At 44.5% G+C, this 24,575-nt stretch overlaps 1 protein-coding gene across 1 annotated transcript in view; it reads left to right on the top strand.

The window, feature by feature from the left end:
* Window positions 1-4,620: 4,620 nt before the first annotated feature.
* CLIC6 (chloride intracellular channel 6) overlaps window positions 4,621-24,575 on the top strand; it is a 43,605-nt gene continuing 23,650 nt past the window's right edge. Inside the window, exon 1 of the mRNA XM_049709865.1 lies at window positions 4,621-5,955. Coding sequence (XP_049565822.1) covers window positions 4,621-5,955 — 1,335 coding nt within the window. The remainder of the gene's footprint in view (window positions 5,956-24,575) is intronic.

A 24,575-nucleotide genomic window follows, 5' to 3' on the forward strand; every position in this document is an offset into this window, starting at 1 on the left:
GGACTGGGGCACGAACCTGTGTCCCCTACATCGGCAGGCGGACTCTCAACCACTGTGCCACCAGGGAAGCCCCATTTTCATTTTTTAAAATTTGAAGTATAGCTGATTTGCAATGTTGTGTCAGTTTCTGGTGTACAGCAGAGTTGATTCAGTTATATATATATATACGTATATGTATACATATATATTCTTTTTCATATTCTTTTCCATTATGGTTTGTTACAGAATACTGAATATAGTTCCCTGTGCTATACAGTAGGACATTGTCGTTCATCTATATCTATTTTATATACAGTAGCTTGTATCTGCTAATCCCAAACTCCTAATTTATCCCTCCCCCCTTTCCCCCTTGGTAACCATAAGTTTGTTTTCTATGTTTGTGAGTCTGTTTCTGTTTTGTAAATAAGTTCATTTGTACCATATTTTAGATTCCACATATAAGTGATATCATATGATATTTGTCTTTCTCTTTCTGACTTACTTCACTTAGTATGATAATCTCTAGGTCCATCCATTTGCTGCAAATGGCATTATTTCCTTCTTTTTTATGGCTGTGTATCTTTTTTGTTCTGATAAATTTTTTCCGTTTCTGGTAAGGAATAGAAGTTTAGAAAATATGTCGCAGACATTATCAAATATCCCACGACAAAATTGCCCCTAGCCAAAACCCAGCGTTCAAGATTAAGCTCTGTTCCGTCAGGTCAGCATCCATCACCATAGATTACAGGGTTCTGGAGGACTGGAGAGAAGAGATCACAAACTCAGGGTTTAAAAGACTTAAAAGAAACCCAAGTTTCTAAAACTTGTAGGGAGCAAATACAGGAGATTGGACATTTTTAGAAAAACACCAACATGCTAAGAAAAAACTTTACAGATAGAGGTGAAAGGTTTAAAATTGACTTTCAGTCTTAATTTCTGGTATTGTTTCCATCTCCCCCAGGATTGTTACTGATGCTGCTGGTGTCAGAAGGAAAGGAAACAGAATAAGAAGCTCAAACTACAGTCTCCAGGACCCAGAAACCAGCTTGGCAGGAGGGTTCCATACCCTTCCTCCCCTGCCCTTCTCCCTGGGCTGAACGTGTTCTATCAACACTCCTTCCAGATTATGGGCTACCTTTCCAGAAAGGCTTTCAGCAGGTGGTTTGTCATAAAAATTTGGGGACTCCTCCCTCTGCCCCTCCTTCTCCTCCTTCACCCCTCCCTCCTCCTCTTTTTCTTGCTTTTTAAAATCTCTTCTATCATCCAAAAAGCATTTGTTCAAAATCTAGTTTGTTTTGAGAACAGTGCAAAATTACATGGAAAGAAAACAGAAGAAATGCTCACTAGCTAGATGAGTTCGTGGTGGAGTGACCATATAATTCACTGTCCAAACTAGGACACTTTCGAGAGCGGCAGGGGACGCTCTTATGATCATGCTGCCGAGACAGAAGGCATAACCTGGACCATCCCATGCTAAGTGGGACAAAGTGTCACCCTAGTTCTCCATGGCTCTTCCAGCCCTGTAATACACCGTTCTGTCAATATGTGACCGCTCTGTCCCCTGGGACAAGTACAACAGGGAGGCTGTAATGTTAACAAGAAGCAGCGCTGTGCTGAGTATGACACATACGTTCTCTGATTTAAAACGCACAATTACAATGATCCTATTATAACACTCACTGTTCCAGATGAAAAACTTACTCAAGATCACACAGTTAATACATGATAAAGTGGGATTTAAGTCAGGCAATGTGACCAGAGAACCTACTCGTTTCACACGACATTATTTGTGTTGGTTTGTGTGATGTTCTTATCGGCTTGCAAGATGCTCTATCCATGCACAATCCCTGCCTCCTAGTTGAGGACTATTCTGTGCCGATATCCTTCTCTTAACTGAACTATACCTTTACAGATAACAGCAAAGCCAGGTTTGGGGCCATTCTTAGGTGGGGAGGAAGAGCTTGAAGAGAAATCAGTGCAAGGGGGACTTCTGTTTGGCCATAAGTGCAGCCAGTGATCTGAATGTTCTAGACACATCATCATCCCAAGGGCTCTTCTGAAAGGAGCAGAGATCTGCCAGAGAAAGAGGGGATCTCTGTGGAAATGAGTCTGTTTGTTCTGGGAAAACAGCAAAAACAACAAACCTTTAAAACATTTATTTGTAAGCCTTTGAGAGATTTTCTTTGTAATCCTCGAGTTACCCTGCTTCATGTTTCCTCGTAAAATATGGTAGGAAAACTCTAAAATTACTAAAATCGACTTAATTATCAGCAGTTTTGACTCCCATCCCTGAATTTGTCACCTCTGTTTAACCCTCCTTGGTATTTAAATAGCTAATCTGGTGCTGGCTGCCCAGTCAACACTGTGCAAATCTCCAAGTGACTTCACAGTGACCTTCGCAACTCGATATATTTGGTATTTCCTTTGTGTTCCTTTATAGCAATTGACCGGCCTTTGCTAATTATTAAAAGTATTTGCTGAAGTATTCACCACCGTCAGTAGATAAGAATTTCTGGGAACAGCCTGTCTTGTGACATTAGCTTGTCCCCCAAAGTATAAAACCAACTGAGAAAAGTCTTTTTGAAAACTGGTTCAGGTTGATATATACATATATGAAAGCACGCATGCATTCATTCATTCAGCATATATTTATTGAGAGCCTACTATGTGCCTGGTCCTGTTCTAGGCAGTAACACACAAAAACGCCTGGCTTCACAGAACTGCCATCCTAGTGGGGTGGGATGGGGGAGACAGATAATGAGTACGTAGAATATATTACATGTCAGATGGAGATACCTGCTATGGAGAAAAATAAGGCAGAAGACGGTGACTGAGAATAGAAGCTGTGTTTTAAAATAGAGTGTCATCCATGTTCATTGCAGCTTTACTCACTTCCCTACATTGGAAGGCGGACTCTTAACCACTGAACCACCAGGGAAGCCCCCCCCCCTTTTCTAAGGCTGAATAATATTCCATTGTAAGTACTGGGTTGGCCAAAAAGATCGTTCGGGTTTTTCGTAAGATGTTATGGAAAACCCCGAACGAACTTTTTGGCCAACCCAATACCTACCATGTTTGTTTCATCCAAGAACATTCAGGTTGTTTCCATGTCTTGAGACATCCTGGTGATTGGCCAAATGTGTGACTCACACACTGATTGGCCCTATCACAGATGCTCCCTGATTTTTTAGTGATAATAGAACCCTCTGTGGACATGATAGACAAATGAGTCTCAGGGCAGTATCAAAGCTTTTGAGAGCCTGACAAGTTCAATCAGTCTTGATCTGGGAACCCTGCTTGCTCACATTTAGGCTGTGCCACCCTGGGCAACCAGCCCCTTACTGTCACCCACATGATCCAGCCTGACACATACACTGACTACATAATTTTAATCATAACTTCTTCTCCTTCCCCTTCTCCCCCTCCTCCCCCCTCCCCCCTTCTTCTCCTTCTCCTCCTTCTCCTCCTTCTCCTCCTTCTTCTCCTTCTTCTTCTTCTTTCTTCTTCTTCTCCTTCTTCTTCTAAGAGGAAAGGTCTGTGATCCTGGGAGATTTCTAATCCAGTGATTTCCATAGCTCCCTTTCTTCAAATCTTCCATTTTCATCTCCCCACCTTCAGCTCCCCAAGCCCTTAACACACAACTTTAAGGCGAAAGCCTTGAACATGGGTTTAGAAAATCTAGGAGAATCAGAAAGATAAACAGGTTCTTGGCATCTTCAGGGACCAGGGAGATGCAGAATATAACCCCAGAGGGCAGAACCCCCAGTACTTGTCATGGAGAGAGTACAGGACCCATCCCTGGTCCAAGAAGGTCACCTGGCTCCACTCGCTCCTATATCGGGGCCTCTGGAACTTCTCAGCAGGGCCCTGGAGAAATTGGAAGGAGGCCGTGTGGCCTCCCCTTCTTTCTTTCAGGATTTACCCCTCTTGCTCTAGGACACTGAGGCACTACAGGGGCATCTGCAGTTGCACAGCTGCTGAGCTTAACGCCTGACCCTGGGAAGGTGGGAATTAGGTGTTTGGGTGTCATGTGTGTTTGGGGGTGATTTTAATGGCTCTGGAACTTGAAGCCGTTCCAGAACACACCGAAGCGGTCAGTAGAATCAGGATCTTTTCACTGAAACCCACAAAGGTCACAAGAAAGACTGTCATTGGCCAGGCTCTCAGGCCACTCAAATAGGCAGAGAAGAGGGGATGCAAACCCCGCCCAAGCCCCAGGGGGGATGGAGTTGGCACCGGGGACTTCTGGTCAACCCCTGGACAGAGGGCCAGGCGTTTCAAAGGGTGCAGCAGCTAAGCGCCCTCCCCAGCAGCGCACTGCACCTCCGCGAGCGCGTTTCCAGGGAACCAAGGTCGGAATTAGGGTCCAGGTGGGAATCAGGCGCGCAACCAGCGAGAAGCACGAGCGGAGGAGGAATAGCCCAGAGAGCTTAAGCCCGGGAGAAGGGGCGCAGCGTTTTGGAGCGGGAGGATTTCGCCCCGCGCGCCCAGCGTACCGCCCAGGCGCCTCCAGAGTCCCGGGCAGGGGGTCCTCTCGCAGCTGGCGCAGCGGCCCCTGGCACCGCGCCCTTCGCCCAGCGCCACCTGGCTCCTCAGCAGCGTCCAGGAAGGGTCTCTGGTCAAAGACAGGGATCTGCGGCCATGACCGAGGTCGCGGAGCCGGACGGGGGCTCCCCGGGTCCCCAGAGCCAGCCCGAGGGCTCGGCGCTTCAGGCGGAGAGACGGGGCGAGCCGGGGGCTTCCGGCCCTGAGGCGCAGAGGCAGGAGGCGCGAGAGGGCGCCGCGGAGGCGCCGAGGGGCGGGGGGCCGGGCGCAGCCGCGACGGCCGAGGTGACGGAAGGAGAAGGGCCGGGGCCGGACGGAGGGCGCGCGGGGGAGGTGGCGCCGGACGCAGGCGGTGGCCCGGGGGCTGAGACGCGGGGCGCGAGCGGAGAGCAGGGCGAGGCCGAGGCGGAGGAGCGCTCCCGGGAGGGAGAGGAGCGGGCGAGCGGCGCGGAGCTGGCGGAGGAGGCGAGCCCGGGGTGCGGCGCGCAGGGCGAGGCCCCGGGGGAGGCCCCGGGGGAGGCTCAGGTGGAGCCTGGGGATCCCGCGGCCCCCGGGGCGAAGGAAGAGGCGGAGAGCGGGCCGGAGGAGCCGGGAGGCAGCGCGCCTGGGCCGGCGGGGGCCCGCATGGACGCCGACGGGCTGACGGGGGACAGCACGGCCGCCGAGGCGCCGGCGGGGGACAGCACGGTCACCGAGGGGCCGGCGGGGGACAGCACGGTCGCCGAGGGGCCAGTGGGGGACAGCACGGTCGCCGAGGGGCCGGCGGGGGACAGCATGGTCCCCGAAGGACCGGCGGGGCTCCGCGTGGACGCCGAGGGGCCGACGGGGGTCAGCACGGTCGCCGAGGGGCCGGCGGGGGTCAGCACGGATGTCGGGGGGCCGGCGGGAGAGGCGCACAGGGCCCAGGGTGAGCCCCGGGATGGAGGGGACAGCAGCCCGCAGACCCAGGCCGAGGCGACTGAGGCCGCAGCGTCGGAGAGCGCGGAGTGCAGCCCTGGGGAACTTGCGGGGGAGCCTCCGGGTGCAGCGGCGGGGGCCGCGGAAGAGACAGGGGGCCGGGAGGGAGAGGAGTCGCAGGAAGTGGCCCCCGGGGGCGCGAGGGCAGATGCTGGCGAGGACGAGGACCAGGGTGCGCCCCTGGGGCAGAGGGAGGAGGCAGAGGAGGAGAGGCGAGAGCTGGGTCCAGAGGGGCCAGGCGAGGAGGCCACAGCCGGGGGCGCGGACGAGCCCCTCGAAGGCAGCGCGGATGGGGAGGTGGCCCAGGCGACGGAGGCCCGGGAACCCGAGGCCGAGCTGAGCAACCACCTGGCGGAGGGGGGCAGCACCGAGCGCGGCGACGAGACCGCGCCGGTGAACGGTGGCCAGGAGGACGGCGAGGTGTCCGAGGAGGGGGCCCCGGGACAGGAGCACGACATCACCCTCTTCGTGAAGGTAAATCTGGCTTCTTGCAACTCCCAGGACGCCCCCTCCCATCCTTAGTCTTGGTCTGTTGAGATCTGATCCCAGAGGGACGCACAGGGATGAAGCTCTTGGCGCCCTGATGGTCACCGAGCACTTCTATCCGCGGGGTCGGGGTGGGGGTGGGGGGTGCGGGTGGGGGGAGAGGCGGGACAGCTTGGGTTTCAGGGAGAAGAGGTAAAGGAGCGTTACAAAGAAGAACTGAGGGTTTGGAAGCAAAAAGTTTGGGGTGAGAGTGGTGGGAGATGGGGATGCGGGTCCAGCGTCCCCCTGTCCTTTGTACTGAAAATCCTAACTAGCCCTTCTAGTCAGGAGGTTATTAAAGAATTCACTTAAAACAACAAAAACAACACCCCACCCAGCCCTGCTGATGTTCAAAGCAATTTCTGCCAAAGGAAACGTTAATACCTAAAGTGAATAAATGCAAACAGGTAGGTTGTCATGTGAGAAGTATCTCCGGACTCAAACCTCAGAGACCCAGAGCGGGCCCAAATTTTCAGCTCCAAAAAGGTCTTCCATTTCTGTAGAATTGATAAGGTATGTTTGGGAGGAAAGTGGAAGTTTATTTAAATACTGTAATATTTATTGAACATTTAACATTTACTTTGGAAGAATGCAAGATGCTGACGACTTGAACATCGTCTGCCTTTATGTCCTAGTTTCAGCCTTACTTCAAAGGTTCAAAGAGGACAAGGATTCTGTAGAGACACAAGTGAGGAAGTTTTAGGTTTAAATAGACGTTCCTACAAGACATCACAAATGAGGAACTAGGTTCAGGGGGCAGCTCACAGGAGGATCTTTGTTGAAAAAGCCCTTCCCAAAGACCTTTGGCCAGATGGGGAAAACAGCAGATAATAAGGTCAAGAATGTGCATTGTATGTTGAATCATAATCCTTCCAAAATACTTTCAGGCTTATAGAGGCCGGTTATGACCTAAACCTCCTTGGGAGAAATATAAGCAAATTTTAATAAGCCAAAAAAAAAAAAAAAACAGTTCCCAAAGGGATTAAGATCAGAATTTCAGGAATTCTTTGGGTGGCAAGAGAGTTTGGGAAGAACAGCCTTGCGTTTCTTCACTGTGCTGTTCTGAGCAAATTTTAAGATGCTGAGACATTTTAAGATTATGTATTGGGACATAACCTGAGGGTACAATCCCTAGGAGGGTCACTGGGAGCCAGAAGACTTCAGGGAAGTTAGGGGAGGGGGAAATCCGAGCACAGTGTTGCTGTGTGTGCCCCAAATCTGCTCCTTGGTTTAAGAAATTTCCCCTTGTTCTGGTCGCCTGACTACATAATTCCAGCCTCTTGTTACAGCTTGGAAACACAGCTTCCTAATAGTCTTCCTGCTTCCATCCTCGGCTCCCTCGAATCTAGTCCCTTTGTCATAGCCAGTGAGCTAAGAAAGAAAAGATCTGATCATTTTGTTTCCTAGTATAATCTTCAGTTGTTTATTACAGACTTTCAGATAAATCCACACTCCTTAGCCAGGTCACAAGGCTATCCGCGATGTGATTCCTGTCTCGTTGGCACTGCCTGAGTATCCCTCCCACCCAGCTTTGCTACCCATGGTACCGCTATGCCAGCCTTGTTAGACTACTTACTGGTCCTAGAGGGAACCACATTCTTTTCTGCCTGGAAATTTTGCATGTGCTCTACCTGAATCGAATTTCCTTCCCTTCACCCCTCCCGGTCTTCCCTGCCTGGCTATCTGCTATGTGTCCAAGATTCAGCATGGCCATCATCTCCTCTGGGGAGACTTTTCCAACCCCAATTTGGGTTGGGTATCCCTCTGTCTAAGCTCCACTCACACATGGCACTACCTTCTGCGTGCTGTCTCCAACTGGAACGTGAAGGTGTGTGTGAACGGGTGGCTGCCTATGTGAGATAGTAGACTGTAGTGATCAACAGCACAGAGTTTAGAGCCAGTGGGTCTGGGACCAAATCCTGGCTCTGCTCCTTTCTTGCTGTGTGACCTTGGGCAAGTTACTTGATCTTTCTGTGCCTTTGTTGCTTATGGATAAAACAGGAACAGTCATAGTTCGTACTCCATGAGTTTGTGGGGCATTCAATATTAGGATTGTATAAAACACTCAGAACAGTACCTGACTTGAAATAAGCCTGCTATAAATGTGACTTCTTATTGTTACATCTGCTCAGCTCTGATAAACTTTCATTGATTTTGCACAGGAATAATCCCTTTCCCATTCCATCCCTGCCATTTTATTTATTTATTTATTTCTGGCAAATATCTCTAGTTTCCTAATTACCTCCATTTTCTGGGGAAAAGAATATTATGAAAGGTAAAAACAAGTTGTTTTCTCTGACTCTGCTCAGTAGTTTGTGAAGGCAGAGGCAAGGGGGCATGTCGTGGACTGCTTAACCAGAATGTTTGATGATTGGCTTGGTGCTCAGTTGTTGTTTTCCTTTCTTTAAGGAAACAAATGGATCTCCAAACAGTGAAATTGGTTTTCAAGCAACTACTGCTTGATACAGCTTCTGAGGGTCACCTAGGATGTGCCCCGTAGGATTGTTAAGGCATAACTCACTTTCTTCTTCTTCTTTTTTTTGCTTTTTGGCCATGCCACACTGCATGCGGGATCTTAGTTCCCTGACCGGGGATCGAACCCGTGCCCCCTGCATTGGAAGCATGGGGTCTTAACCACTGGACCACCAGGGAAGTCCTTACTTTCTTCTTATCCTTCTAATCATTCCCTTGAAAAACAAAAGATCCCAAATCAAGCAAAAACCCTTTAGACTGTTTTAGCTCTTGAGTTTGTAATACTCGATTTAAAATCCTTAATTTAGTTCAGAATAGGATTTCTTTGCCAGATTTAACCTTCTCTAGGTTCCTGCTTTGGGCCCCGCTTTATCTGGACGCTGTATTCCATAAGGGACGTCTGACCTCCTGGGTTCTGTAAACATGTCAGGCAAGTGTGTCTTGGTGGGTTTTTGATTCCATGATTGATGTGTAAAACTGTTCTTTAAGGAGAGAACATTCTCCTAGGCTTCATATGACAGCCTACTAAACACAATTTTTAAAATTAACTAGCCCTCATTCTATTTGGGAACTTTTAACTTTTACATTTCTTCCTCTTTAAAAAAATAAATGTATTGGTTACAAATAAATGTATTGATTACCAGAAAGTAATGACATACGACCCAGTAAAATGTAATAATAAAATCTGCTTCTAATTTTAGCCACCTGGTGGTTTATGTTCCCCATCTTTGTGAGAATTGTCATTTTATTAGTCATTTTGTTTTATTCTATACGTATGCAAGAATGTTTTCTTGGATGCAAAAGAGCCAGGAATGTATAGAACAGGCCACAGGAAAGCCTCCTTGAATTACTGTATGGTAAATGAATTGCTGACTATGCTAATTTTTAGTTCTGTTTTCTCAAAGAAGTGTTCATTATTTACCATCTAATTATACGGCAACCCTGCAATATATTTAGTAAGGAAGATTCTTTTCTTCTTTGTTCATGAAAAGGAAGGAGGACAACATAATAACACACCAACATAGTAACAACAAACGACAAACAAAATACTAACACCATAGCGTAAGGTTAGGACTTCAGCAGCTGTGGCGGTTTAGTCGCCAAGGAAGTCTCACTTACAGGTTCGGTTCGTCTAATACTTTGAGGCAGTGTCTAGGGATGGGATAGTCTGAGATATGGATTTTCTGGCAAATTCACATGACTTAAAACATCTTAATATGACCAGTGAATAATCCTGGGCCAGAGTCTAATTATTTCTTAAATTACGTTTTGGAGATCATTCATATAAACCACTAATACACAGCTAACGCTGAGCTTGAAGACTTGCATTTGCCATCACATTTGGGTTCTCCAGGGAGGTGAAACTGAGGACGGAACAAAGTAGAACTTGAGAAAGACATGGCCTTTGAGGATAACCAGCAAGGACCTACTACTGTACAGCACAGGGAACTCTGCTCAGTGTTATGTGGCAGCCTGGATGGGAAGGGAGTCTGGGGGAGAATGGATATATGTATGGCTGAGTCGCTTTGCTGTGCACCTGAAACTATCACAGCGTTGTTAATCGACTATACTCTAATATAAAATAATAATAAAAAAAAAGACAAGCCTTTGAATGAGCATTGTCACCTGGAGATACCTCCCCTCCCCAAATAAATAACTAAATCAAGCCTCCCAAGCATTGTCATATCACATGGGGGGATGGGAGTGGGGGGGGTCTGTTAGGACCAACATCTGCTGCACTCCTGGTGGGTCAGAAGGCTGCAGCTGTCTGTGCATCTTCAGCCAGGTGTGAGCAGGCTGAGACCTGCTCTGTGGGGTTTGGTCTCTGAAGAGCTTGAAAGGGAGATGTTATTTTCATAACTAAGTATGAATTATGTGTTTAGAAGGGAAATGAGCAAAAATGCACTTCAGGGACTTTAATGTTTCCCCCCAAATGACATTTTTTTGTCACTTGTTTTCTGAGTGTCAACACCACTTACTTACAAATGACATCTATGAAATCATACAAGGTTAGTTGGGGTGGAAACCAAGGTGGAACATCATGCTTTGCTAACTTCTTATGCACACGTGTGCGCACAGTGCATGCGCATGAGATCCACAGGGTGTCCTTACTGCCTGGCATGGTGGTGGGCTCGTGGGAGGTCCTCAATCAGTGATTTTTGGTAATGGTAGGTAAATAACCAGATGGATGGATGATTGGTTCAAGGTGACTTGGCTAGTGAGAAGCTGGACTCAAGCCCCGTTCCCCACTGCCCCAGTCTAGTGTCCCTTGTGGAAGAGCCAGAGACACTCTTCTCCCTGAAGATGTCATAGTCTGGCACAGGGTCTGGTACATAATGGGCACCCTGGTAATGCTCGTAGGAAGAGAAGATGGGATCAAGGATGAGTAGGAAGCTATGAGAGCATATATAGGACGACCTGCACATACAGTGGTGGTCACTAAAGAGTTATTGATTCAGTTGTATTTGGGGAGACACAGAGAGTGGGACCCTTTGATAATCCCAGCACAAATTCGTCAAGATTTTCTAAAATAGGCTGGCTTTGCGCTAGCCATTTTCTGAGCTCCTTTGATATTCAGCAAAGAAAAGTTTTCTCTGAGAGTTGGGGAGGTGGATGCTTAAATCTCCTAAGCATCTCCTTTTCCATCATTGATTTTCTCTGCTCTTTTTCTGACAGAGTGATGATTTGTAAACCGGGGTCTGTATCTGGGCAAAGTTGAGGGAGATATCTTCTAAAATATTTCAACTTTTATTTTACTATTTTCTTCTACTTTATTTCAAAAGTTGAGTAAATTAAATTTTTTAAAAATTGAAATAAAATAGAGGTTAAAGATATTTATGCACAGTTTGGTCATTCATGTAATCCATGAGATTCTTTTGTAAAATGTAGTTTTTTAAAAGAAAAAACAATATATTAAGATAAGAAAAACTTATAAAACAATACAATGTGATGAAAAATAAATCTTCGTCCATGCCTGAGGCCCAGCCTCTCAGTTTTCTCCCTAGAGATATTCTGTGCATATTCAAACATATATGTAAGTATCCTTACTGTTTTAGTTACTTACTGCTGTGTAACAAATTACTCTGAGACTTAGCATCTTAAAACAACAAACGTTTATTATTCGCAGTTTCTGTGCGTCAGGGATTTGGGAGCAGCTTAGTTGTGTAGTTCTGGCTCCTGAAGTTGTAGCCAAGATGTTTGCAGGGCTGTGGTCTCATCTGAAGGATTGATTGTGGTTGGATCCACTTCCACAGTGGTTGACTCACATGGCTGTTGGCAAGGGGTTCAATTGCTCATCACTTGGACCCTCCCCATAGGGCTGCTTTAGTGTCCTTAAACATGACATCTGGCTTTCCCCAGAGCAGGGGGATCCAAGAGAGAAGAATGCCTTTTATGACCTTGTCTCAGAAGTCACACAGGCATTTCTGTTTTATTCTCTTAACTAGGTCCAGTCTTCAGGGAGATTGGAATTCCATTCCACCTTTTAAAGAGAAAGTCAAAGAATTTGTGGACATATTTTTTCAAAACCACACCTACTTTTTTTTTTCCATAAAAGTAGTACACTGGAAATACATTCGGTTATATCTTACATTCTTTACTTAACATCATATCTTAGAAATCATTCCCTATCAGTGCCTGTAGCTCTCTCACATTCTTGTTAAAAATTTTGCATTTTTCTAGTAATGGGTGTATTCTACAACCAGTTTCCCACTGATGGATGTTTAGGTAGTTACCTCTTTTTGATACGTTAAGCAATGCTATAGTGAAAAATCCCTCCACAGATGTACAATCATATATGGAACCTAAATTCTTAGCAATGGTATCGCTAGGAGGAAGGATATGCATATTTAAGATTTCCATAACTTTTATCAAATTTCCTCTTCAAAGAGGTTATACCAAATAATGCTCCCCTGACACCATACGAGTGCTGTGTTTGCTTCCCCACTCAGTGTATTCCCCAACTTTTTTGAATCGGAGAGGTGAAAAATGATGTCCATTGTCATTTAATTCACATCTCTTTTAGTATGTGTGAGATTGAGTTTAATTTTATGTATTTAAAAACCATTAGTATCTATTTTTCTGTGATCTGGCCACTTATGTCCTTTGCCTATTTTCAAATTGCCTTTGGGTCTTGTTCTTCCCGATTTTTATATTAAGGAAATTAGACCTCTGTCATATGTTGCATATGTTTTTATGGGACCGTTTTGACTATTTGTACTGGCGTAATTTATCCTTTTAGTCTTAGTAATTTCTTGTAATTGATACTTGGGAAAACAAAGCATAGGCTGTGACAGCACTCTTAGAAACTTCAACTTCATTTCCTAGAATCTTTAAATGCTCTCTTTTACTTTTTATCCTATAACTTCTTAAATCCTGAGGGATTACATATTTTAAATCTTGCCTCCCTACCTTTGTTTCTAATTAGCAGGTTACATTTTATCAAGCACACACCCTTCCAGGATCAAACTCTTTCTTACATTGTATGAATTCCTGTTCAAAACAGAGCTTAACATGTATAGATAGCAGCGTCATTTCATACCCCACCCTGCTCCATCTGAAAATGGAAGGTATATCACTTTGATCTTGGCTTGCCGTCTTCCGAAATGGATTCGTGATCAGTAATCATCTGCGACGAAGCGATATCAGTATTGTTTCCAAGGTTGTGTCTCCTAGCCAGATGTTCTTTTTTGGATTCCATGCGTTGAAGGAATTGACCAAAATGTGTACAGATTGATCACAAATCCTATCTGTAGAGGACCAGTGAATTGTGGAAGCCTACCCATAGCTTATGTTTGATGAGAGGGAGGATGGAAATATACAAATATCAAAGATTGTTTGGAAAGATAACTTTGAAGCTTCTGGAAGGGTAGCTTTATGGAGAAACACAGACCATGTTGATATATATTTATTCAGTCTGTGAGGGAAAGTCTGATTTTATATATGCATGCAAGATCATCAGATTAAAAAAATTCTCCATTTTTACTCGTTTTATGGACTCTACCCCAACTTACTCTCTCTCTTTCCTTCTTTACTTGGTCATCCATCTGAAAGTTGAGTCTTGATATGGGGCGAAGAAAAGCTGCTTCTCAGTTTTTCAAACTACCAAGTGGTATTTTGGACCCACGTAGGCTATTGAAAGCGAATGTTTATTGAGTACCCACCACGTACCAGACACTCTGCATGGGGCTGGGGGTACTACAGTGACAAACAGTGATGAACACAGCTCCTGCTTTCCTGCAGCCTCAGCCTTAGAGAGTGATCCGGAAGGAGATAATTACGATGCTGTGTGAGGGAGGAGAACGTGGCGTGGGGGAGGGGTTGGTGGGACAGGTGGGCAGAGCGGGACGGCAGCCCGGGTGCTGACGGACAGAAAGGAGAGATTTGGCCTCTAGATCTCTGACCGCAAGGGCTCTGCCCTTCTGCTGTACTCCCCTCTATCTGGAAGGTTGTGCTGTGTACAGTGCATGGATCAATGAATGATGGCAGTGAACAAACGTGGCTACTATATCAGGTGGACTGAATTGCGTGGTCAGCTGTGGTTTTTATTTTTGATTTACAATGTTGTGTTAGTTTCTGGTGTACAACAAAGTGATTCCGTTATACACACACACACACACACACACACACACACACACACACATTTTTGCATTCTTTTCCAGTGTGGTTTAGTACCGGATATTGAATATAGCTCTCTGTGCTATACAGTAGGTCCTTGGTCCTTGTCGTTTATCTATTTTATATGTAGTAGCTTGTATCTGTTAATCCCAAACACCTAATTTATCCTTCCTCCCTGCTTTCCCCTTTGTTAACCATAAGTTCATTTTCTATGCCTGTGAGGGGGTGGTCAGCTTTTAATGGTACATTTTGCAGAATGTAAATTTTATGATTTTGTAGATTCTTTCCATCTAAGCCAGCAATGCCTCAACTGTCAGATTGCATTTACAGATGTTGGCTTTTGTCTGAGCACGGTAACTGACCAACTATTAAAGTACTAGGCCTGTTAAAAATCATTTTTACCTTTCTAATTCCATGGCAGGAGACTATGGTAAGGAATACAGTTGACGACCAAAATGGGGGAGTGATGCAGGTCACTCAGCGGTGTTCAGCTGGTGAATGGGCTGGTCCCAGGGGTTCAAGACGGCTTCACACACTTGTCTGGTGTCTTGGCAGGTTGGCTGGAAGGCTGTGCAGCTGGGATGGTCAACTGGAGCGCCTACAGGCAGCCCCTCCAGTATGCTGGCCTCAGGGAGGGTCAGTGGACAAGGCAGAAGCTACATGGCCTTTCCCACCATATTCTAGTGGTTACCAAGTAGTCACAGAAGTCAGGCCACATTCAGAAGGAGGAGAATCAGATCACTTCCCAATGCGAGGAGAGTCAAAGGATCTGTAGCCTTCTTTAACCCACCACACTATCTGATTTCAGGATATGCCGAAATGCTCACATCATTTATTTAGATCCAGGTCTTTGCTAACTTGAACTGGTTTAAGAAAATTTTAGCAGTGCGTAAAGCACTGGAGTTATTATTATTTTTTATATTCAGTGATGAGCAGAGCAATGTAGCTGTAGTACTTACCGCAACAAATCTCAATTCCATACCTATAATGCACAAGCAAAGAGGGTCTCGAGCCCCGATCTGGGCCACTCCATATGCCCTTTTTACAGTCATTTCTTTGTCATATCTAAGAGACAGCCACTTATTCTTATTGATATAAAGGAGAAGCAGTATGTGCTGGTTAAGTAGCTACTAGTCTCAGTGCCCCCTTTTTGTTTCGAGTGTGCAAGTTTAGAGCTGTTCTGGAGAAGCGAGAGATTGGGTTCCCTTTAAACCTGTGAGATTCTGCCTTCCGGCCAGTGAGACTCTTTGCTGGTGAGGGTGGCCAGTAGGAAGGCCCTCATTATGCACACCTATCCATCCCCCTCCGGTGCCGCTGGCCCACCTCCAGCCACAGTGGGCTGTGGATCAGGGTAGGGAGGCACCTGTTCTCTTCCCTGGCTGGGGGCACACGAAGGGTTCTGATGGGGCCCTTAGGACAGTGGGCACAAGCATGACCAAGACATGCAGCACATCTCAGCTGTCATGTGCTATGAAGGTCACCCAGCATAAAGGTGTTATTGGAGATCCGGAGACATAAGGCTTTCTTCCTAAATGAGGATGATTAACACTTTTTTTTTTTTTGGTGCCTTTGGTGTCAGGGCGTTGGACACGGTGAGTTCAAAGAATCTTGGAAAGATTTAATCTCTCCCCAACTTTGTTCCTTTGGCTTGAACTCCATCCAGGCTGGATGCCTTCAAGTCTCTTCCCATAAATGGTCAGACGAGATGAAGTGTGGGTTGCACTCAATGGCTTTTTTGGTGTCATTTAACTCTCTGAACAGAGAAATCCATGCTTAAGAAAACTCAGAGGTATTGACACATCAGATATGGAGGGAGACTTTTTTTGTTAATGCCATTTTAACCAATATATTATGATTATTTGCATCGTGGACAGCAGCAATAAAGGAAGATTACTCTGTTACTCTCCAGCTAGTGAGATATGCTCTAGTAAGTACTGCAGATACAGTGCTCTGCTCATCACTGGGTAATACAAAACAACACCATTGCTTTTAGGCACTGCTAAAAAAATTTTAAACCCGTTCAAGTTAGTCAAGACCTGGATCTATAAGTAAATGATTTGAGCATTTCAGCACACCCTGAAATCGGGTAGTGTGGTGGATTAAAGAAGGCTACAGATCCCTTGACCCTCCTGCCATTGGGAAGTGGGGTCTGATTCTCCTCCCTCTGAATGTGGCTTGACCTCTGTGACCACTTGGTAACCAGTAGCGTACGGTGGGAATGATGCTGTGTGGCTTTTATTACAAAAGGCCGTGCAGCTTCTGCCTTGTTCAGTGAGGCCCCTGAGGCCAGCGTACTGGAGGGGCTGCCTGTAGGCGCTCCAGTTGACCATCCCAGCCGCGCAGCCTTCCAGCCAACCTGCCAAGACACCGGACAAGTGTGTGAAGCTGTCTTGAACCCCTGGGACCAGCCCATTCACCAGCTGAACACCGCTGAGTGACCTTGTCAACATGGAATAGAAGGATCATTTAGGCAAGCCTTACCCTACCCAAATTCCTAACTCACAAATCATGATCTATAATAAAGCACACAACTTAGGCTGCTAAATGTGGAGTGATTTGTTACCGGGCAAAAGGTAACTGGGACCTGTGACTTATGACACTTCTAAGCCGGTGAAATCTGAGTGGGCGGAATGATGGCCAAGGTGAGAGGTGCAGAGCGGGTTAGAGTAGTTCCAAGCGGGGTGGGGGGCAGTGCAGGGAAAAGGAGGGCCCCGTGTGGCCAGTTCTTCTGTTTGGTGCACGCGTTTTCCCCTTTGGAGTCACTCTAAGAAATGGAATACGCTCAGTCATTCAAGAACATAAACCGCCAGGGTATAGAGAAACAGGCTGCGTTATTAAGCTGGTCTTCCAGAACAAGGTGTTCCTTTGTTGTAATAATTCCTTGTGAGAATTTTACAAGGAAATAAGCTTTTCATCTCTGTGTAAAAGCTTCAGTTGGTATCAGGCCATATGATTAAATAAGGATTAAAAACAGGCCCAGAGTTTTTAAAGCAGAATTCATATAGGAGGATAAAAAGTAGCAAGTTTCATTTTGTTCGTCCGTGTGCTTCTTATGAGTTGATTCCACCCACTGTGACAATGAACGCCGACATAACTAAGCCTGTGGCCAGAATTGAAAGCTAAGAGCAATTGGGTTCAGTGGTTACGTTTGTGGGTCAAGGGTGGTCACCCACCTAATCCACCTCATAAGACATTGTCACGGCAGTCGAAAAGAATAAATGCTATACATTCTTGGGAATGAATTTAGGTTTCATAGACTTTTTGAAAAGCTCAGATCTGTTCCAAAGTTTTAAGATCTAAAATCTATTCCTTAGGGTCTAGGTGTAATGAGGAATGAAGTCGTCCCTGAGTTCTAAGGTTATAGAGGAGTGAGAAGCATTTTTCAAGACAGAGCGTAATCCCCTTTGTGGCCTGGACCGAGCACTCTAATAGACACATTTTACTTATAAAGGGCAGCAAAGCTTTCCCCTCCTTGGGTGTGCAAAGTCAGTCTAGAAAATGATATCAACTGTGTAGTCATTTATTTCTTTAAGAAGAAAAACACTCAATACTCGCTGCACTTATGATACATTTCTCCTTTATAGGCTTACAAGAAGTATGATGCGTAATGTCTGTGTCATGGGATGAGCTAGTATGATAACAATAAACGATACCAACAAAGGTATGAAAATGAGGGCCACGATTCTTATCTGCAAGGAGCCTTGTTTCTGGTGCTGGGTTTTATTGGTTGTTGCTGTCCTCGCTGGCTCCACCAGAGGGCAGAAGAGGAACCAGAAGGGGCGCAAGTCCAGGGAGCCAACTGGGCAGTTTCCTCTCCAGTTAGCGTTCCCTCTGCCTTGCAGAAAAGTTAAAGAAACCGAGAAGACCTTCAGATGGTCTGTGCTACACAGTAGTCATGGTGATGGTACAGCTGGAACCGCTGGCCTTTTACCTGCAAGCAGCCTCCTACAGCCCTTCCTGTTGACCGTGGCAGAATAATGGGTGGTGATATGGGAGCCCAGCTGCGTGGTCCAGCTTTCTGTTCACCTGCCCACGGACCCTCGTCCCTCCTAACTGCAGAGTGTTCTGCTCTCTGGAACCACCCCACATGGCTCCTTCCTGCCCTAACCAAGAGGTGGGGATAAGACCAGTGGGGACGTTGCTGGCACAGACTATAGAGGAAGAAGGGAGATGATGATGCTGTGCTGAGAAAAGCCTGGGCAGAGGGTGCCGGAGGAGAGGTTATCGGACCTCAGGAAGTGGTGTGTCTCATGAATGTGGGTGTCCTTCAGTCTCTAAGGGAGACTCGCAAGTAGGAATTCCAGAATTTGAGCTAGGATATCAAATTCCGATGACTGCCATGTCAGAATCTCCCCAAAGAAAGAAGCTTTCCTGCATTCCTTGCCCCTAACAGAAATTGTGAAATTAGTTAAGAATTTAGTACTTTAAGGGACTCTATCACTTTTCTATTGGTTTCTCCTCATGTCATCTCTGTCACCCACTTAAAGGGTTTATATACCCTTTAAAACACTTTGTCTTTCATTGGACACTCCTCCCCCAATTTTGTAGTTTATTGGGCATTTCTACAAAAGTTGTTCCTTTAGTTCTTGGCAAAGAAAATAATCTTCTCTTGTATCATTGTTTCCGTGGGAAAATCAGTGAATATATCAGTTCAACTCCGTCATCTTTCCCAGGGCCACTTATTATGCACGTCTTTCCACCAAAAGGTAGCAGCGGGTGATATCTCAGTAACAGAATTATGTTTTAATCTGCAGTCCAGATTTTCAGAACTATACCTTATTCTGGCAAATTAGGTGAATTGGCTTTTCAAGGTTTGTAGAGTATGACTTATTAAGTTCTTACTTCCTGCACCAATAACGTCAGAATAAAAATGGAAAGAGTTAAAAATCCCCTGAAGTTATTAAACCGATTCACAGAGAATAGTAATGTGAAGTGAGTTTACGGCTTTAAACTGTATCCACTTTAGGTGGGATTTCGGAATGTTCTCAACACAACGGGTTCCCCAAACTGGGTCAGGAATAGAGTAAAGCACGGGAATTCTGGAAGCTGACTCTTCTCTGGGGGGTGGGGTCTCTCCTTCTGCCACATTGTCGCCGTCCTGTCCACCTTGAGGATGTGTTGACACATCAGACACTGAGTATTTCTGTTCACAGTGCGGTGGAGTGCTGACCGTCAATGTGTTTTGAGGGGGTCATTGATTGATTGATTGACTTATGGATTCATCGATTCAGCAAACATTCTCAAGCATTCTTAAACATCCCAAATTCCATAAAAGGAAATCTTTTCTTTTATTATTTTTGCACAATTTTGTCTTTCAGAACGAGGTTTTGTTTCCTGGTTTGGGGCACCCAGTGTTTTGTGCCATTTTTACCCTCGTGCCAAACGAGATAGTGCCAAACCAAGCCCCCTCAGCTGCCTCTTCTCCTGGTGGTGTTGGAAGGTCTCTATGACCAGGGTCTTGCAGACCATTATCAGTTAGTGTGGATTTGAACACAGATGGGGTGCAGGGAACCAGAGCAGGTCTGGTTTACATGGTGCCCGTGGATGGACTGGACAAGCATGGCATGTAGCCCACTTAGGATACCTAAGACCCAAGAAGTCCTTTCCCTGGCCCAGTAAATCTCCTTGACTCTCTCATTTTCATATCTGTGTGATGCCTTTATTTTGGTGACAGATAAATGAGAACGCTCACAAAATCTTCACATTCTATTTTCTTCCTGAAATACAGAGCACATGTCTTTTCCTATTTAGTTAATTACCTACAGGCACCCTAGTGTACAGTATTTTCAAGTTATTCTACATAAAAAGTAATATTTTGTTGTTTCATCTCTGAATCCCAGTTTTCCAAGCCTTACAAAACTGAAATAAGACACTCCCGTAAGAAACTGGCCTTGCCCAGATTGGATTTAGGATAATAAATGAACATCTTGAGAAATCCCCAGCCTCTTCTCCTGTGGTGTCGGTGTGTCCTTCTCCACAAGGCAGATGAAGGGATCCATTGCCCTGGAACTGGATTGCTGGGGCCACAGTAAGATTTGCAACAAATTAGGGACACCAGTTCCTAGCCACTTAGCATAAATGTCGTTTTTGAAAACAGGAGCCCTTAAACTGTTTCCTCATTGGCTGGTTTGCGAACCACTGGGAAGCTGGCCCCAGGGTCACTGTTTTTTTTTTTGACCTAATAGGTCAGGGTTAGGGAATCTTGAAACAGGATAGCACTCCCTCTTTCTTCTTCCTCAGGGGTGAGGGTGGGGAGAGAGTTCACCAAAAAAAGCTTGTGGCACAGAAAAGACTTCTGTATAATAAAGCCAGGGCATTAGCCTTGGCCTTGGTCAGCCAGTTAGGTGTTTCTCTGAATTTGGAACTTGGCTGGTCCCTTTTGGTCTGAGACCACAGACCTTCCCCGTTGCGTGGGTCAAGCCAGGCCAGAGAATATAGTCATATAACTAACAGTGGGAAAGGGGGGAAGGTAAAGCTTCCAGATAATTCTGTAACGTCTGAAGTCTTCTAAAATCTCTCAGTTCAAATTGCTAACATCAAGGTTAACATCAAGGTTGGCACCTTGTAGTACCACTACAAGGTGGTACTGTGTGCCTCTGCTCACTGACAAAGAACTTTCAAGTTCAGCAAGTTAATTATCCATGACCTAGGAACCCCTGACCTTGTAAGAATTCTCAGATTACAAGGAAATACAAAATGAAATCTAATTGTTAAAATGGGAGTAGTTACCCTGTCGAGCACAGTTCCAGGACAATTTTGTGATTTTCCTAAACTCCATATGTTTTTTGGGGGGGGGGGTTCTGACTCTGACTTTCCTGCTTTTGAAGCATAAAGCCAACTTTTCCTATTTTATACACAATGTGATTTTATGTACTCCTGGTTGATTCTTTTGTCTCTTTTCACTGATACAAGATGACAGGCTGGTTTGAACCTAAACTTGTGAAACCTGAGGTTTCTGGTTAGTAATGCAGGCTTACCTTCAACTCAGTGGTCAGGAGAAAAGGGAGCAGCGGGGAAAATTAGCAAGTTGATGTAGCTTAGGTTTCTTAAACATGAAGATGTAGGTCTGAACTGAATAAAGTTGCATTTAAATTAAAAAGTGCCTTCCCACTATACCATTGACCTGGCATCTCCCATTGTGCATTACATAATTGCATTATACACATTGCATTATACAATATATATACAATATATATATACAATATATACAATATGTATACAATGTATATATACAATTGCATTATACACATAATTGCATTATACACATTGCATAATTGCATCTCCCATTGTGCATTACATAATTGCCCCTCTCCTTTACGAGAAGTTTTGTTTGTGCTGGGAGCTGTTCATTTGTTTGCTCTTCTTGTTGAAGTTGCAAAAACCATTTAGGGATAATTCCATTATTTCATTAAACAAGACACTGGCAGGAGAAACTGACTACCTGATCGACTAGACATTTCTGTTTGTTCTTTAAAATGAAGCAAAAATTTTCAGTGAATATGTCATCCATGAGATCTACTATGAACTTTAATTTAGAAAACCAAATCTATTTAGTACCTAAGGTCGCTACTTTTCAGTATACCTGATTTAATTAATTAATTAGCTTTTATTGAGGTATAATTGACATACACCATTATGTTAGTTTCAGGTGTACATAATGATTTGATATTTGTATTTATTGCAAAATGATCACCACAGTAAGTGTAGTTAACATCCGTCATCACACAGAGTTACAAATATTTTTCTTTCTTGTGATGAGTACTTTTAAGATCTACTTTCTTACCAACTTTCAAGTCTGCAATATGGTATTATTAATTATAGTCGCCATGCTGTACGTTACATCCTCATGAATTGTTTATTTTATAATTGGAAACTTATACCTTTCGGCCCCCTTAACCCATTTCACCCCCATCCCCACCTCTGGCAGCCATCAGTCCATTCTCTGTATCCCTAAGCTTGTTTGCTTGTTTTTTCTTTTTTTTAAGATTCCACATATAAATGAGATCATATGGTATTTGTCTGTCTCTGTCTGACATATTTCACTTAACATAATGCCCTCAAAATCCATACATCTTGTCACTAACGGCAATATTTCAATCTTTTTTAATAGCTGAATAATATTCCTTTGTGTGTGTGTGTGTATATATGTATGTATGTGTGTGTATGTGTGTGTATACATATATATACACACATATACATATACCACATTTTCTTTATCCATTCATCTGTTGATGGACACTTAGTTAGTTTCCATATCTTGGCTATTGTAAATAGTGCTGCAGTGAACACGGGGGTGCATGTATCTTTTTGAGTTAGTGTTTTCATTTTCTTCGAATAAATACCCAGGAATGGAATTGCTGAATCAAATGGTGGTTCTATTTTTAAGTTTTTGAGGAACTTCTATACTGTTTTCCACAGTGACTGCACCAATTTACAGTCCCACCAACAGTGCGTGAGGGTTCCCTTCTCTCCACACCATCTGCGACACTTGTTATTTTTTGTCTTCTTGATAATAGCTATTCTAAAACAGGTGTGAGGTGATGTCTCATTGTGGTTTTGATTTGCATGTCCCTGATGATGAGTGATGTTGAGCATCTTTTCATGTGCCTGTTGGCCATCCACATGTCTTTGGAAAAATGTCTGTTCAGATCCTCTGCTCATTTTAAAATCGGATTGTTTGAGGTTTTTTTGCTGTTGAGTTGTACAAGGTCTTTATATATTTTGGATATTAGCCCCTTGTCGGATATATGATTTGAAAATATTTTCTGTCATTCAGTAAATTGCCTTTTCATTTTGGTGATGGTTTCCTTTGCTGTGCCTAGAAGCTTTTTAGTTTGATGTAGTCCCACTTGTTTATTTTTTCTTTTGTTGCCTTTTCTTTTGGTGTCAAATACAAAAATTGTCACCAAGACTGATGTCAAGGAGCTTTCTGCGTATGTTTTCTTCTAGGAGTTTTGTGGTTTCAGGTCTTGCATTCAAGTCTTCAATCCATTTTGAATGAATTTTTGTGTATGATGTAACACAGTGGTCCAGTTTCATTCTTTTGTATGTTGCTGTCCAGTTTTCTTAACACCATTTATTGAAGAGACTGTCGTTTCCCCATTGTATATTCTTGCCTCCTCTGTTGTAAGTTAATTGACTATACATGCGTGGGTTTATTTCTGGGCTCTCAGTTCTGTTTCCACTAATCTATGTGTCTGGTTTTATGCCAATACCATATTATTTTGATTACTATAGATTTGTAATGTAGCTTGAAATCAGGAAGCGTGAGCTTCCAGCTTTGACCTTCGTTCTCAAGATTGCTTTGGTTATTCAAGGTCTTTGGGATTTAATTTTATATTTTGAATACCTTTCATAGCTATAGTGACCAGCTGTAGTAATTAATATGGCTTCTTAAAAGTGCCTTGAACTTTTTGGAATGAGATCTGACAAGCATACCTTTACAAAAGGAACTTTAACGACTTTGCCACTTCATCAAACACCTGTAGGAGGGCGTAGAAAGTGTTGCCAAAATGGACCCTTTCATGCTGTGTATGAGGAAATGGACAAACAGTGCCAGCTTGTGGGAAGGTTAGAGGTTTCTGGGACTGGTGTCCTCCCCTGGGTTGGCCCTGGGGAAGACAAGAGTAACCAACACCATTTCTTAACAGACAGTGGCTTTTTTCCTAGACAATTCTCTGAGATTCAGGCTTTTGTGGAAGGATGCTGTGGGCATTTTTAGACAGGTGGATTCTCCCAACACTCACATATCATACCATACAGGTGATCCCTGCCTTCTACCTGGAAAGTTAATCACAAAGCCTCTGATTTCTGCCATCTTACAACGTTAAAAGGAAAGCATTCTAAAATCCACAATGAGAATTCCCTCAAAAACCTTTAAGATATTTCTGATTAACTGACTAGTTTCAGATTGAACAAAAAAATATTATAAAATTCCCAGTCTCCTCCTTCCCTGACCCAGATCTATACAACTTTCATAAGTTGGCCATTGAAACCAACATGAGTGTCTTTAAGGCACTAGACTTTCATCTTTGTAAGTAGTTTCAGACCTTTGGCCTCCTTAAAACTTATGAACATTACAAAGAAAAATAGAGAGGGAGTTTGTTTATTTTTCAGGAAACGACATGTTTCTAGAGAATTTTGCGAAAGAGCTAGAGAATTCTGAACAAACTGAATCTGAACACTTTTAGAGAAAGTCAGAATTTCTTTTTCATGGTCTGCTCTGCCCAGAATATGGGGTGACCCTACTCTCCCACCCACCACGATGAGAGTCCAGAAATAATTTGCAGATCTTCAGTTGTGATTTTCCTATCATGAGCAAAGTGTGTTCAAGTCAGCTGCTGTTCTCACAGAGAGTTGCATTAGTAAAGGCATTACTGTTTGGGTCGCAATTGTGTTTGGTACCCGGTTATTGCAGTGCCAAGGACAGGAAGACAATGCCCTCTTTGGGTAGTTTTCCTGTGGGGTCTCAAGGGGGTCAT

This window comes from Orcinus orca, chromosome 5 (genome assembly GCF_937001465.1).
Source record: "Orcinus orca chromosome 5, mOrcOrc1.1, whole genome shotgun sequence".
Lineage (NCBI taxonomy): Eukaryota > Metazoa > Chordata > Mammalia > Artiodactyla > Delphinidae > Orcinus > Orcinus orca.